The 15647-nt window shown below is 35.8% G+C and overlaps 1 protein-coding gene across 5 annotated transcripts in view; it reads left to right on the top strand.

Annotated features, from left to right (window-relative positions):
- TTC27 (tetratricopeptide repeat domain 27) overlaps positions 1-15647 on the top strand; it is a 172593-nt gene that overhangs the window by 39914 nt on the left and 117032 nt on the right. For 3 of the 5 annotated variants that reach the window (XM_087436934.1, XM_087436936.1, XM_087436937.1), the window contains exons 8-9: positions 2559-2692; positions 6731-6797. In XM_087436934.1, the coding sequence (XP_087293060.1) occupies positions 2559-2692; positions 6731-6797 (201 nt within the window). The remainder of the gene's footprint in view (positions 1-2558; positions 2693-6730; positions 6798-15647) is intronic. The other 2 variants (XM_087436935.1, XM_004418155.2) reach the window with 1 other exon arrangement.

Here is a 15647-nt window from a genome sequence, read left to right as displayed (position 1 = left end):
CTTTTTAATTTAATCCATTCTAATGTGTATGTACTATTGGTTCATTCTGATTTTAATTAGTATTTCCTCATTGATTACTTTTGTCAAGGATCTTTTTGTGTGCTTATTGGCCATTCGTGTATCTTCTTCTTTTTTTTTTTTTTAATTTTTTGTTTATTGCAGTAACATTGGTTTATAACATGTAAAAATTTCAGGTGTACATCATTATATTTCTATTTCTGCATAGATTACATCATGTTCACCACCAAAATACTAATTACAACCCATCACCACACACATGTACTGAATTATCCCTTTCACCCTCCTGCCTCCCCCCTTCCCCTCTGGTAACCACCAATCCAATCTCTGTCCCTATGTGTTTGTTTATTGTTGTTATTATCTACTACTTGATGAAGGAAATCATACGGTATTTGACCTTCTCCCTCTGACTTATTTCACTTTGCATAATACCCTCAATGTCCATCCACGTTGTCACAAATGGCTGGATTTCATCGTTTCTTATGGCTGAGTAGTATTCCATTGTGTATATATACCACAGCTTCTTTATCCATTCGTCCCTTGATGGGCACTTAGGTTGCTTCCAAGTCTTGGCTATTGTGAATAACGCTGCAATGAACACAGGGGTGCACGTACCTTTACAAATTGGTGTTTTCAAGTTCTTTGGATAAATACCCAGCAGTGGAATAGCTGGATCATATGGTATTTCTATGCTTGATTTTTTGAGGAATCTCCACACTGTTTTCCATAGTGGCTGCACCAGTTTGCACTCCCACCAGCAGTGTATGAGAGTTCCCTTCTCTCTACATCCTCTCCAACACATGTTGTTTCCTGTCTTGTTAATTATAGCCATTCTGACGGGCGTGAGGTGATATCTCGTTGTAGTTTTGATTTGCATTTCCCTGATAGTTAGTGATTTTGAACCTCTTTTCATGTGTCTGTTGGCCATCTGCATATCTTCTTTGGAGAAATGTCTGTTCAGGTCTTTTGCCCATTTTTCAATTGGGTTGGTAGTTTTTTTGTTGTTGAGATGCATGAGTTCTTTATATATTTTGGAGATTAAGCCCTTATCAGATGTATGGTTTGCAAATATCTTCTCCCAATTGTTAGGTTGTCTTTTCGTTTTGTTGATGGTTTCCTTTGCTGTGCATCATGTATCTTCTTTTACGAAGTATCTGTGCAGATCTTTTGTCCATTTTTAAATTGGGTTGTTTATCTTATTATTATTGAGTTTTAAGAGTTTTCCATATTCTGAATACAAATACCTTTTCAGATATGTGTTTTGAGAATATATTCTCTGAGTCTATAGCTTGGCTTTTCATTTGCTTAACTGTGTTTCCAAAGAGCAGAAGTTTTAATTTGATGTTGTCCAATTTATTAAGTTTTTCTCTGATGGTTGATGTTTTTTGTGTCCTAGTTAAGGACTGTTTGCCTACCACAAGGGTGCAAATATTTTCTCCTATCATTTCTTCTCGAAGTATTTTAGTATTAGCTTCTACATTAAGGTCTGTGTTCAATTTTGATTTAATTTTTGTTTATGGTATGAGATAAGGGTAGAGGGTCATTTTTTTCCCCAAATGGATATCCAGTTGTTCCAATGTCATTTATTGAAAAGACTTTCATCTATTGAATCACCTAAGCACCTTTGTTGAAAATCAATTGACCATATAACGTGGGTCTAAAATTTTTTGCTCTATTCTATTCCATTCTTCTACATGTGTATCTTAAAGCCGGTACCACACTTTCTTGGCTTTGTAGTAATTCTTGAGAGCAAATACTCTATCAAGTACTCTAAGTCCTCAGATTTTATTCTTTTTCAGATTGTTTTGGCTACTGTAGATCCTTTGCATTTCTATATAAATTTCAGAATCAGCTTGTCAATTCAGTATTTCTGTCATTAATTAACAACAAATTACTTGTAACATTTCACCACTAATTACACTATACTGTTGAGAAACAGAGTTGTGTGTTGATGTTTTAGATTAGAATTTAGAGGCAGAATAGAAGGATCTGGTTTTGAATCCTATATCAGTAGAGGGGCTTTTGCATACTTGGCTCGATCAATGGTAGCTGTTGTTCTTTATTATTGTTATTGTCAGTGCATTCCTGACGTTTAGATGGTCCTCCATTTCTGCCCAGTAAATTGTCCCCAGATATGTGTTTCACAAGAAACAGACTGTTGATCATATGTAGACATTGTATAATCTTAAAGAAAAAGGTAAGGGGCTGACCTGGTGGCATAGTGGTTAAGTTCATGCTCTCTGCTTCGGGGGCCCAGGGTTCACAAGTTCGGATCCCGGGAGTGGACTGACACACCGCTTGTCAAGCCGTGGTGTGGCGGCATCCCATATAAAGTGGAGGAAGATGGGCACAGATGTTAGCCCAGGGCCAATCTTCCTCAGCAAAAAGAGGAGGATTGGCAACAGATGTTAGCTCAGGGCTAATCTTCCTCACACACACACACACACACACACACACACACACACACACGTAAGTTATCCGCCCTAGAAATCAATTACATACTGTCTGTTGAATGAATCACATTTAATTTTTGGTCTCAGCATTTTTTTGTATTCCACCAGAATCTTGAGCTCAATGACGATACTGTTCTGAATGAGATAAAGTTAGCAGATTGTGAACAGTTTCAGACGCCTGACCTATGTGCTGAAGAGCTTGCTGTTATCCTTGGGATCTGGTAAGTTAATGACTTACTTGGCTACTTTGAACATCTTGTGCATGTGGTTCTCTTGTGTTGGGGGAATCTTTATTCAGAGAGGTCCCAAGTGTTCTAGATGAATAGGGAATCTTATAATGCTTATGAAGATCGAGGAGGAATAGTTGGGCAGCCAATTAAAGGGTTAGAGATTAGGAATCCCAGGAATCTCCTGTGAGTTAGTAAATTCATCCTTCTCTTTCCTTCTTAAGTAAAATTTCTTTGGTTAGCCTTAGCTAGGAATAGACATTTAATAAAATATTTAAGATAGAAGAGAATGACTATTTTGATCTTTGAGGATATTTAAATTTCAAAGGCTAGAACTATTTTTTAATACTATAGAACCTTATATGTGGTAGAAATAGTTTTTCCTTTTTTTTTCCCATTTTGAAACAATTTCAAACTTGGAAAAAAGTTGCGAGGGCAAGGCATTGTAAAGAACTTTTGAGAACAATTTTCCAACATGATACTCTGTCCTCCCTGAATACTTTTGTGTGTGTTTCCAACAAATAAGGGTATTTTTGTACACAGCCACAATACAGCTTTCAAAATCAGGAAATTAACATTTATATTTACTATTGTTTAATTCTCAGACCCCATTCAGGTTTTGCTAGTTGGCCCAATAATCTCCTTTATAGCACAGGATCAAGTCTAGAACATATGTGTTACATTTTGTCGTCATGACTCTTTACTGTCTGTTATTCTGGAATAGTTCCTCATTTTTGCTTGACTTTCGTGATCTTGACTCTTTTGAAATTTATAAGCCAGTTATTTTGTAGACTTTCCTTCAATTCGAATTTGATTTTTAAAATTATGATTAGATTCACGTTATGCATCATTAGCAGAGATATCAGAGAAGGGAAGTTTTGTGGTTCTTGTTTCATCCAGTAGGTAGAGCACAATTTCTATTTGTCTCACTACTAGTGATATTAATTTTGAACCCATAATTAAAGTGGTGTCTGCGAGGCTTTCCAATGTAAAGTTATTCTTTTTTACCTTTGTAATTAACATTTTGTAGATAGGTACTTTTAGACTGTATAAATGTCATGTTTCTCACCTGGAGATTTAGTAATGTTCAAAATAGAGTATCTCACAAAGTTACAATATTGAGACTGGTTAAATTAGTGATAGACAATTTAAGAAAGAGGGCATTTGGAAAAAAAATTTGTCTTTTAACTCAGTAGAACTCATTCTTTCATGTTTACTTCATAGCATTTTACCTCCTTTACACTAACGGTAGGTTTTCATTTATACAAAAATGGAATTCAGTTCTGCAGTCCCCTTTTGTTTGTTTAAAAAGGATCACACATATAAAGTTCTGTTTATAAATCCAAATCAATTGACCTATCATATTATTTGATTCCAGTGACAGAATTTATGCTTTCTACTGAAAAATTATTTGTTCAATTCACAGTGATACTTAGTGTATAGATAATCTAGCACTCACGAGCAATACTATGTGCTAGGAATTATATCATGTACTTTCACATTATCTCTCATTAATGTTCTAATAACCCTAGAGGCTGTTGTTTTTCACTATTTTCAGATGGGAAAACAAGGTTCAAATGACTAAATGACTTGCTCAGAATCACAAAGCAACAATTAGGGTTTGAATATAGGTTTTACTGACCCCAAATTCTGAGTTCTCTCTTATGCTGTTTCTTAAAACATTGTTTTGACACATTCATAGTTGTCAATTAATCAGAAAATTAAATCAAACCAAATATATATATATTCCCAGGCATTCCTGTCAATTGAGCTTTAGCTATATTGAGTTAGATTTCACAGTTTAGAGAGGACAAGCCAAGAAGAAAATGCTTGTCTTCAAATACTATTTGTTTCCTCCAAATAAGATCTTGGTGGAATCTCAATGTATAGAATAGTAAAAGTACTGACTGGATTTCGTGGGCAATTTAAATCTTCATTGTTTGGTAGAAACTACTGGATTATATTCTGAATCTTAGAGCATTTGATACAGTTTATAAAGCTCTGGGTTAGAACATCAATGAAGTGATGATTTGCATGAACTGAGTTACTATGGAGTTTGTGAACAGTGGTTTTGTTATACTACCTGATCTCTGTCTGATCCCTATGGCCATTAAACCCTATAACCAGGTGACTTGGACATTGTGGTAGGCTGGGTTGGTTTGGAAGGGAGACAGAGAGAAGGTGAATTCTTATAGATGGTAGATTGGCAAAACAGTGGGGCCAACTTCATTTTCCTTCCCTCCGACTTTGCCCTTTGCTGGCCTCCTTCTTGAGTTTGATTTTACCTGAAGACCACACACTGGAACTTGCCCCAGGTCACCTATACCTCAGTATACTTGATTGCTTTTATGTAAAGTCATTGTGGGAGGAATTCCTTAAAATACAGCAGTCCTTCAGTAATTCAAACTACTGGAATGGGGAGGATAATTCCTTTTAAATTAACAGTCTGATTTTCAGGTGTGCATAGTAATATATTGTAAGCCTAAGCCTGTAAATTATGGTAAAGAGAGGTGGCCTGACGCAGTGACTATGTCATAATTATTTGTAATGACCCTGTAGCATTTCACTTTATCTGTACACTTTATGCAATGAATTTAGAAATGGAATTTTCTATGTGAGAGATGAATGTTGATCCATTTTGGATGAGGTTCTTATTTTAGAATGACTTTGATACTCCTGTTTACTCATCAGAGTCATAGTCTTAGAACTGAAAGGACCTTAGGGATTAATTGGATCATCTTGCCACCTTATATATAATTTCTTTGTGCAGTCAAACTAGAAATGTCTAAGTGTGTATGTGTGTGTTATGTATGTATTAAATGAAATGATTTCATAATTCTTTTCCCCTCATTCGTGTATTTTTTTCTTACCAGCAATAAAAATAGGTTCATTTTAAAATTATTATACATTTTATGCTCATTATAAAATCCTCTGACAATATTGAAAATTACAAGGAAGTGGTAGTATTTTGTGGGGTAGTATTTTCATTCTTAATATAAGATATTTACATACAAAATAATTTATATAATATATAAATGTAAATTATATAGTGTAATAATAAAATAAACCCCCACTCATGAGCTTGAAGATTACAAATACCATTAACCCAGTCTGTGTGCTTCTTCTGTATCTCATCCTTCTGCATCTCCTCAAAAGGTAACCACTATCCTGAATTTTGTGTTTATCATTTTCTTGCCATTTCAAAAAAATATGTTTACTCACATTTACTCACAGTTGCTTCATTTTGTTTGTCTCTGAGCTTTATAAAAGTGGTATTTTACTCTATGTAGTCTTCTGTGATTTTTTTTCTCTCATTATTCTGTTTCTATGATTCATTCTTGTTATATATAGCTGCAATTTACTTTGCAGTATAGCATTCCATTGGGTGAATATTTCACAATTTATCAGTCTCCTTTTGGACATTTGGATTGTTAACAGATTTTTCCTATTAGACACAATATTACTGTGGATATTTATGTATATGATTTTTGGTACAATTGTTCAAGAATTTCTCTGGGCTCTATACCTAGGATGGAATTACAGATTTCAGGATATGTGAATGTTCATTTTATAAGATAGTGCTAAGTTGTTTTCCAGAATTATTCTACCAGATCATACTTGGATCAGCAAGATCTAAGAATTCCCATTGTTCTTCCTCTTTGACAACCTCTTAATTTTTGCCTGTCTAATGGTTATAGTAATATTTGTTTTGGCATGAGTTTAATGCGCAGGAGTTGGTGCCGTATTAATTCTTTTCATTTTCTTTGTGGAGTGGCACATACTGGATTTCTTTTTTTGTATTAAAATAAATCATGTTGACATATAGTACACCAACCACATTTTATTAGTCAGCATTTATTACTTTCTGTACTACTTATCTTTGGCACATTCATGTCTACATTTGTATATAATACAATAATATAAAAATATGTGCTTTCAAATATATAGAGTTTACTTTGCCTTTTAAAAATTATATTTCATTAGTTACCACATGCATTTTAGAATTCATTTGCTTTTTTTTTTAATTTAAAGCACAAATTTCCAAAAGAATAATCCAGTGCATAAGTTAACTGAAGAGGAGCTGCTGGCATTTACATCAGTGAGTAATGTGTTTTTCCTTTCCATTTCATATTTTTTTCCTTGTAAATTATTTTGCCTCTGGTATAGTCTTGCCTTGGATTGCTCATGTTGAAACACTACGGAAATTAAGGGGAAGAAAGTTCATCATTTTAGTTTCCAAGCTGCCTATATCTTGCTGCTGATTTAAATGTAAGCATTTTTCTTTGTACTTGCATGGATTTGAGGGCAGTGACCAAATATTTCTTGTTCATTGTTTGATCCCAAGGCCTAGTCCACTATCTCCCACATAATAGATGCTTAATAAATGTTCGTTAAATGAATAAATGTAATGACAGAGCAAGAGTTTGAACCATCACTCCAAAGCCAGTATAGTATGCAACTCTTTTGTCTAAAGCTGAAGGCGATGCCTACATGGATGTGATGAGAAAGATGACTTCAGAGGGCTAGGAGCAGAACCAAGATGCGTTATAGAGGCTGAGGAAGGAAGTGGTTTCAGGAGCATGGAGGGTGCTCGTCAGCATTCAACAGTATAAAGCAGTCAGGAGAAAAGGCTGTGGGCTTTGTTAGTTAGGAGTACATTGCTTATCTCTAGGACAGTTTCAGTGGAATAGCTGGGTAGTCACCTCATTACAGAGAATTAAGGAGGGAATGGGGTGTAAGAAAATAAAGTTGATAGATGAAAGCCACAGTTGGAAAAGAGTGGTAGCAAAAAGGAAAGCTAGAGTAATATATGTTTGAGGATTCAAGATCAAAGAAGGCTTTTCAAGCAGAGAAAAGTCACAGAGCAAGGGGTCAGTCAGTACCTTTTCAGCTTTGTGGATAAAAAGATTACGCATCTCTAATGAACACAAGTTGCTTAAGATACATCATTTTTTCAAAGGCATTTTTATTCTCGTAGTTAGGAAACAAGTTAGAATTCTGACGTTTTCTTCCTTTGTTATTTTTTAGATAAGGCAAAAATAAAGTACTTTTATCTGGTAGAGAGAAAAGGTAGCCTACTTTGTATTATAATATAAATTTTGCAAGTTACTGTTTTCTACATACAGTTTTGGAATTGGTTGTGTGTTAATTCCTTTGAGTCCTCTGGGAGCCTGTTTTATTTGCCCACTCCAGTATTCTTAGAAATCTTTGCTTTTTATCATTATAGCATGTATGTGTTTAGGTAACTATGTTTGAAAATGTTCCTAATTATTCATTACATATGCTATCAGGAATTTGACAAGGAAAGTGTTAAACATTTTAAAAAAGATATAGTAAAAAATTATGTACCTCCCATTTATTCATTCAGCTAATATCTGTTGAATACTTAATATATACCAGGCATTGCGCTGCAATAAACAAAGTCTTTTCCCTCCTGGAGTTTACATCAATTTACATTCTTGTGGGGGAAATACATAGTAGACAAGGAGAGAAATAGATATTTAATAAAAGTGCTCAGGATAAAAATATAAAGCAGGGTAGGAGAATAAGAATGAGATGGGGACGGCTGTTTTAGACAAGGTGGTGGGGAAGATCTCGATGGGAAGGTGATGTTGACCCGGGTCTGCGTGACCTGAGGCACAGGGAAGGATGCGGAGGATCTGGAATGGCGGTGAGCTGGGGTCAGAGTAGGGAAGTACAGAGCTGGATGGGGACAAGTGTCCAGATGATAAATGATGACCAGGACGCTTGGATTTCTTCTGATGACTGAGGTAAACAGGATGTAGCATATGATAAGAAGTGTTCCTGCTGGCCTCTCATGGGGAGGACGGTCAGTAGTAACATCTTCTTGGGATTGGCCTCATAAGCGGTATAATATATATATATAATCCACAGTTTTCCTGAAAAGACACTAAAATGCTCTACTTACATTCAAACAATTCAATTTTTTTAGCTTTTTTTGTGGGTAGGGGTGTATTTCTTCCTTTCTTTAAACCTTTTCCTACATCTTTTCTGAGTCTTTTTTCTTTTGTTAATTTCTTTTCCCATTCTTGTTCCTCTATACTGTGAGGGACTTCTGAAGTAATTAACTCTGGTAACTTCTGCTGGTAGGTGACTCTTCCCTCCTTGCTTACAATGAAGGTCATAAATTCAAGCTTCATACTTTTCCCCCAAGGGCTTTACAATACATAATTTTTCTGCTCTCTCTCCTCTTCCAGCTCTTTTTCAAATCAGAACTGATCTGAGGACTGATCTCTTTTTGGAGGAGAGCTGTTGGATTACAGGGATTCATAGGCCAGGCTTAACTCTTCTAAGGAGATGAATTTGTTAATCCCAAGTAAATCTTTAATTGGTAAAAAGTAGGGCAAGGAACTCATATGTGAGGAGGGCTTTTAGGACCCCAAATATACTTTGGGCTCTGCACCATCCCCTTCTTTTTTTTAATCCCACAGGAAGCATACAGAATACACCAGAAAAACCCAAATCAACCCTTGTCAACTCTTGCTTTTCTCTGTCAGTTCTTCTTCTTATCCTTTCCTTGTGCATGACACTGAAGCAGATAATAAGATGGATTAAAAGTGGCCCCTGGTTTTAATGAAGAATTTCATTGAAATTTGTATCCTATATAACTCTATATCCTATGTATAAATGTCCTTTATTTATATCCTCTATAACTCCAAAAGAATTATTTGAGACAAGAGGGACCACTTTTAGGTGCTACTCCACTTCTGAACTCTTGAACTTTTGTCTGTGCCTCTCTTTTAACAAGGAAACCAGGATCATATTTGGCTTATAATTATTTATGTATACGTCTTATCTTCCCCATAGGACTATAAACTCCCAGTTTTAGGGTCTGGGCTCTGTTCTTTTGTGGGTCTTCACAAGGCCTTGTACAGTGCTTCAATGCCTTACTCATAGTTGTTGCTTAATAAATGTATGCAGAATAAGAGAATGAATGAAATATACTAGAACTCTGGAACAGGATTTATTTCTGTTCTACAGCTTGGTACTGCAATGCTCCCCTTAGTTCCATAGTTTGGATAGTGCTACTACCTAGTGGTGAAGATTACCACTTGTTTCATCTTCCTCTTCTGTAGAATGGGAGAAGGAGTGATGTGTTCCTCCCTCAGCACTGAAAACTAGTTTTGAGGATCAAATTGCGGAATGTATATGAAAATACTTTGGAGTAGGTAGAGGCTAGTGCATCCATGGTATTCAGGGATGAGCCAGGTCATCTGGTCACTGGGTTATAGGAGAACATTTCTGTTTTTAAGGAATAAGAATTCCTAAGTGGATAAGACCTGTTTGGAATTGGCTGTGGATGTAGAAGAGAAGGAAGCAGAGAGGAAAGAAACAGCATATTCTTTCTTGCTGGGCATCCATTTTCCTGCTCTGGCAGCAGTGTGGTAGCTGGGACTGGGGTTGAGAACTATGGGGGCTGTGAGGTGTCTTCTTCAGTTGATAGAAGAGCAAATACAGTGGAAATCTTAATACTTATACCAGAAGATTGTAAGCACTTGGAGGGAAAGGAACCATGGTTATTGGACTTTTGGTAAATATTTATTGAAAAAATAAATGAATGGCTTATTGGTCCTGAATTTTGTTCAGTTTTAAGGAACTGTCCTAGAGTTTACTAAAATGATGTTGAAATCTCTTTTTTGGAGAAATTTTTGCCAGTATTTTCAGATTGGTGCAGCAATGTTGAAATATACTTGAGATATGTTGGGAAAATGGTTTAATTCAATAATATTGGAAGCTTATCCTAAAAGGAATACTTTACTTTTTTAAGGTTGTCATTATGTAGTGCTATTCCTGAGATATATCCACACATTTCCGGAAAACTGAATGAGTCATAGTAAAAATAGCCCATATTGTTTTAGAGAGCCATTTACGTTGTATCGGCTTGATAATTTAAAATTAGCTGGGTTATCTACGTTATTTCCTTTCCGATGAGCCAAGTCAGTGACATTCAGTAATGCTTTTAATTTCCTTTCATTGTTGAAAATGGGAACAATTTAGTTAATTCATACAGGTGTTTCAGTTTTTATTGGCAAAAGTTTTGCTTAAGTGTGAATTGATACTGGCAGCCTGCCTTCTGACTTGACTATCTGAAGCCTCAGGGTCTTTTTAAATGAAAAAAGGAAAAAGATTTTTGGAAGTTACACATTATATTGTATGTATTTTCTCATTCTGCTATTAAATTTTTTTTTTTTTTGTGAGGAAGATCAGCCCTGAGCTAACATCCATGCTAATCTTCCTCTTTTTGCTGAGGAAGACTGGCTCTGAGCTAACATCTATTGCCAATCCTCCTCCTTTCCCCCCCCGCCCCAAAGCCCCAGTAGATAGTTGTACGTCATAGTTGCACGTCCTTCTAGTTGCTGTATGTGGGACGCGGCCTCAGCATGGCCCGAGAAGCGGTGCCTCGGTGCGCGCCCGGGATCCGAACCCGGGCCGCCAGTAGTGGAGCGCGCGCACTTAACCGCTAAGCCATGGGGCCGGCCCTCTGCTATTAATTTTGAAGCTATTTAATAAATATTTATCTGTGAACGTAAAATAGTTTGCTAACCACTTTTACAGATTAAAATGATCACCTGTTTTTTTTCTAGGGCATACTCATTTGTTGATTTCAGTTTTTTAAGATAGGCACTATAACTTTGTGAGATAGCCACAATACTTCTGATAATTTGTATTAACATTTCATGATGACATAATCTGTATTAAGCAGGGTAGCCCAGCATTTTGATTTTCTTTCTGGTTTGAATATTTGTCTCTAAAATGTTACTAATGCATTTTAATTTAATAGGCATTTATTGATAATGAATGTTGAAACTATCTCTGGTTTAAAACCTGGTAACTTTTAAGGAAGCTGGAGATGGGTATGTTTTATTTCTTGTATCAGTTTGTAGTTTAATTGTTATTAAGCAGAGGCTTAATATTTTTTAATATTTAATATTAAATATCTTTTTACTGGAGTTGAACTGAGTTACCTATATATATATATATCCTATTTTAGGAATAGACAGAATGAGTAAAAGGATTTGTGAAATCTTACAAGGCTCTTTTCTTACCACATCTACTTTGATGACTGCTAGACTTCTTTCTTGGCAGTTAACCATGGCTTATGGTTAACGCTCATTTGTGGGTTTACTTCCAGCCATGTTGGAGTAACTGATACTGGATTTGAACTCTCTTCGTAAACAACTCCAAAATTGGAGAAAATATATGAAATAGTGTATAAAAAGGATAATAAGTCATCCAAATAGTGTTTATCTCAGGAATGCAAAATTGGTTTATTATGAAACAATCAATGCAGTTCATCTTATTAGTATAGTAAAGGAGAAAAGCCAAAGGATTATCTCAATAGAAGCAGAAAAGCATTTGAAAAAGTTCAACACACCTTCATTATAAAAACTCTTAGTACACTAGGACAAGACGGGAATATCGACTTGATAAAGGGCATCTATGAAAAATGTATAGTTAAAATCATGATTGATGAAAAACAATCATCCCCCCCTAAGATCAGGAAAAAGGCACTTCTAATCCTTCATTGAACTATAAATCCCAGCTAGTGCAATACGGCGTGAAGAAGGTGCAAAAGGTATGCAGTTTGGAAAGGAAGATATAAAACTATTATTATGCATAGATGACACAATTGTATATGTAGGAAACCCTAAAGAATTGACATGAAAGCTGCTAGAGGGGCCGGCCCTGTGGCTTGGCGGTTAAGTGCGCGTCCTCCGCTGCTGGCGGCCCGGGTTCGGATCCCGGGCGCACACCGCTTCTCCGGCCATGCTGAGGCCGCGTCCCACATACAGCAACTAGAAGGATGTGCAGCTATGACATACAACTATCTACTGGGGCTTTGGGGGGGAAAAAGAAATAAATAAAATCTTTAAAAAAAAAAAAAAAAAGAAAGCTGCTAGAACTACTAAGCAAGGTCTGAGAAAACAAGGTCAATATAAAAAGTCAGTTGTGTTTATATATTACTAGCAATGAATAATTGGGAAAGACGTTTCAAAACTCTTTACAATAGCATAAAATATCAAATGTTTAGTGATAAATTTAACTGAAGTATAAGACCTGTACACTAAAAATGACAAATAATACTGAGAGAAATTAAAGAAGATCTAAATAAAAGGAGAGATTTACCATGTTCGTAGATTGGAAGGCTCAGTATTGTTGAACTGACAGTTCTTCCAAAATTGAACTATTAAATCCAATAGCAATCAGAATCCCAGTAGGATTTTTTTTCTTTGCAGAAATTGACAAGCTGATTCTAAAATTTATTTGAAGGACTTCTGCTTCTGTGATGGCCAAGTAAGCTCTTATTGGAACCATCCTTCTGCAGATAAAAATTAGAAACTATGGACAAAATACAAAAAACAAAAAACCAACCACCTGCTGGCGCTGGGGAATGACCAAAGGCAGAAAGATTCTGGAGATGATTTTTTGCTTGGAAGAAGGGAATGACAGTGGATGATTTTCTTTTTTCTTTTCTTTTTTTTTTTTTTTGTGAGGAAGATCAGCCCTGAGCTAACATTCATGCCAATCCTCCTCTTTTTTTTGCTGAGGAAGACTCGCCCTGGGCTAATATCTGTGCCCATCTCCCTCCACTTTTATATGGCTTGCCGCCACAGCATGGCCTGACAAGTGGTGCCCGGGATCTGGACCCCGGGCCGCTAGCACCGAAGCACGCGCACTTAACCGCTACACCAGGGGCCCAGCCCCTGATTTTCCTTTTTTTGTTGTTTCTATCGTGTGGCTAAATCGCAGTATCTTACATGCAGGGCAGCTAAAACTCCAGTAGCAATTCAATAGTCTTTCTAAGGACAGAGTTTGGGCTACTATGGCTACTGTCATGTGAAGGGGGCATTTCATAAAAGACAGAGTCAGGGATGAGGATTCTTATATTCCATATATAAACTTTGGCTAAGTCTGGCTCACCTCTGAGCTACGGGTGTATAGTGCACACTCTAAGTAGCTCAGCTAATGATAAGGGAACTCAGATGAGATTTGAGCAGCCACCCAAGAGACTGTGTGAGGTTTAGTCAAACCAAGTTATGTGTTAAAACATAAAAGCCCAACACTTTGGAACAGTATAACCCAAATCACAGTCTCAACACTATAACAGTTATAATATGTAGGATACCATTCAAAATTGCTCAGCAAATGAAGAATGAAGAAATTGTGAACCATTCATAAGAGAAAAGACAGTCAATGGAGACTGGCTATAACATGACCTAGATGTTGGAATTAGCAGACAAGGATTAAAGAAAAAAAGCTCTTTTAATTATGCTCAGTGACATAAAGGAAAAATGCTTGTAATAGTCACAAAGAGAGGAATTTGTAGAGAAAAATAGAAGCTATAAAAACGAGCCACATGGAAATCTTAAAACTGAACATGCAAGATGTGAAATAAAAATACACTGGATGAGATTAATCATTGAATGGAGATGATGCAAGAAAGAGTTAGAGAACTTGAAGATAGATCAATAGAAACTATCCAGTCTGAAGAACAGAGAGAGAAAAAAGATAAAAATAATGAACAAAGCCTCCTGGACACGTGGGACAATGTCAAAAGGCCCAACATACATGTAATTGGAGTGCCAGAAGGAGAGAGAGAATAGGGCAGAAAAAAGTATTTGAAGAAATAATGGCTAAAACTTTCCCAAAATGTATGAAAGTCATATATTTATGGATTCAAGAAGCATAGTAAGACCTAAGCAAGAAAGAAAAAACAAAGAAAACCATGCCTATGTACATCATAGTCAACCTGGTGAAGACAAAACATAAAGAGAATGTCTTGATAAGAAACAGAAAATTAGCACATTAAATAAGTGAGAAGAATGGTTCCAGATATCTCCAACTTTTCATCATGAACTATGCAGGGCAGAAGACATGCTGAAAGAAAAATGTATCAGCCCAGAACTCTGTATTTAGTAAAAATATCTTTCAAGAATTATGGGCAAAGAAAGACATTTTCAAATAAAAGAAAACTAAGAGAATTTGTTGTCACCAGACTTGTATTATAAAAAATGCTAAAGGAAATTCTTCAGGCTGAAGTGAAATAATTTTATTTGGAAGCTCAGATGTTCAGTTAGAAATAAAGAGCATCGGGCCGGCCCTGTGGCTTGGTGGTTAAGTGCGCGCGCTGCGATGCTGGTGGCCCGGGTTCGGATCCCGGGTGCGCATCGAGGCACCACTTCTCCGTTCATCCTGAGGCCGAGTCCCGCATACAGCAGCTAGAAGGATGTGCAGCTACGACATACAACTATCCACTGGGGCTTTGGGGGGAAAAAAATAAAATAAATAAAATCTTTAAAAAAAAAAAAAAAAAAAAAAAAAAAGAAATAAAGAGCATCAGAAATAGTAAACATCTGGATAAATATAAAAGAGCATCATTTTCCTTATGGTGTCTTTAAAATACATATTTCTATTTTAAATAAATTATAAAATTATCTCTTGGTATTTTTTAAACTATGTAGAAAGCATGCAAGGGTGGATAAATGGACTTGTATAATTGTAAAGTTTCTAAATTTTATGTGAAGGATTATATTATTCATTCTAAGTAGATTGTGAACAATTAAAGATATTGTTATTTTAATGCAACTACTTAAAAAATTCAAAGACATCTAGCTAAAAATCCAATGATAAGTTAAAATGGCAATCTGAAATATATTCAAATAACCCAAAAAGAAGGCAGGAAAGGCAATACAAAGGAACAACAAAGAAATGCAACTATATCTATAATGGTATTAAATGTTAATGGATAAATACTCTGGATAAAAGTGAAAGATTGTCAGAATTGGAAAAAAAAGACATACTATATGCTGTCTCTAAGAGATGTACATTAAGTATAGACTCTTATAGGTTGAAAATAAATGGGTGACAAATATTATCCCATGCAAACATTAAGTGTAAAAACTCTAGATTTGCTAAATTAATATCA

This window comes from Ceratotherium simum, chromosome 11, assembly GCF_057802395.1.
Source record: "Ceratotherium simum simum isolate JZ-2026a chromosome 11, ASM5780239v1, whole genome shotgun sequence".
In the NCBI taxonomy this organism is placed as follows: Eukaryota; Metazoa; Chordata; class Mammalia; order Perissodactyla; family Rhinocerotidae; genus Ceratotherium; species Ceratotherium simum.
This window is presented reverse-complemented; position numbering and strand designations above follow the sequence as displayed.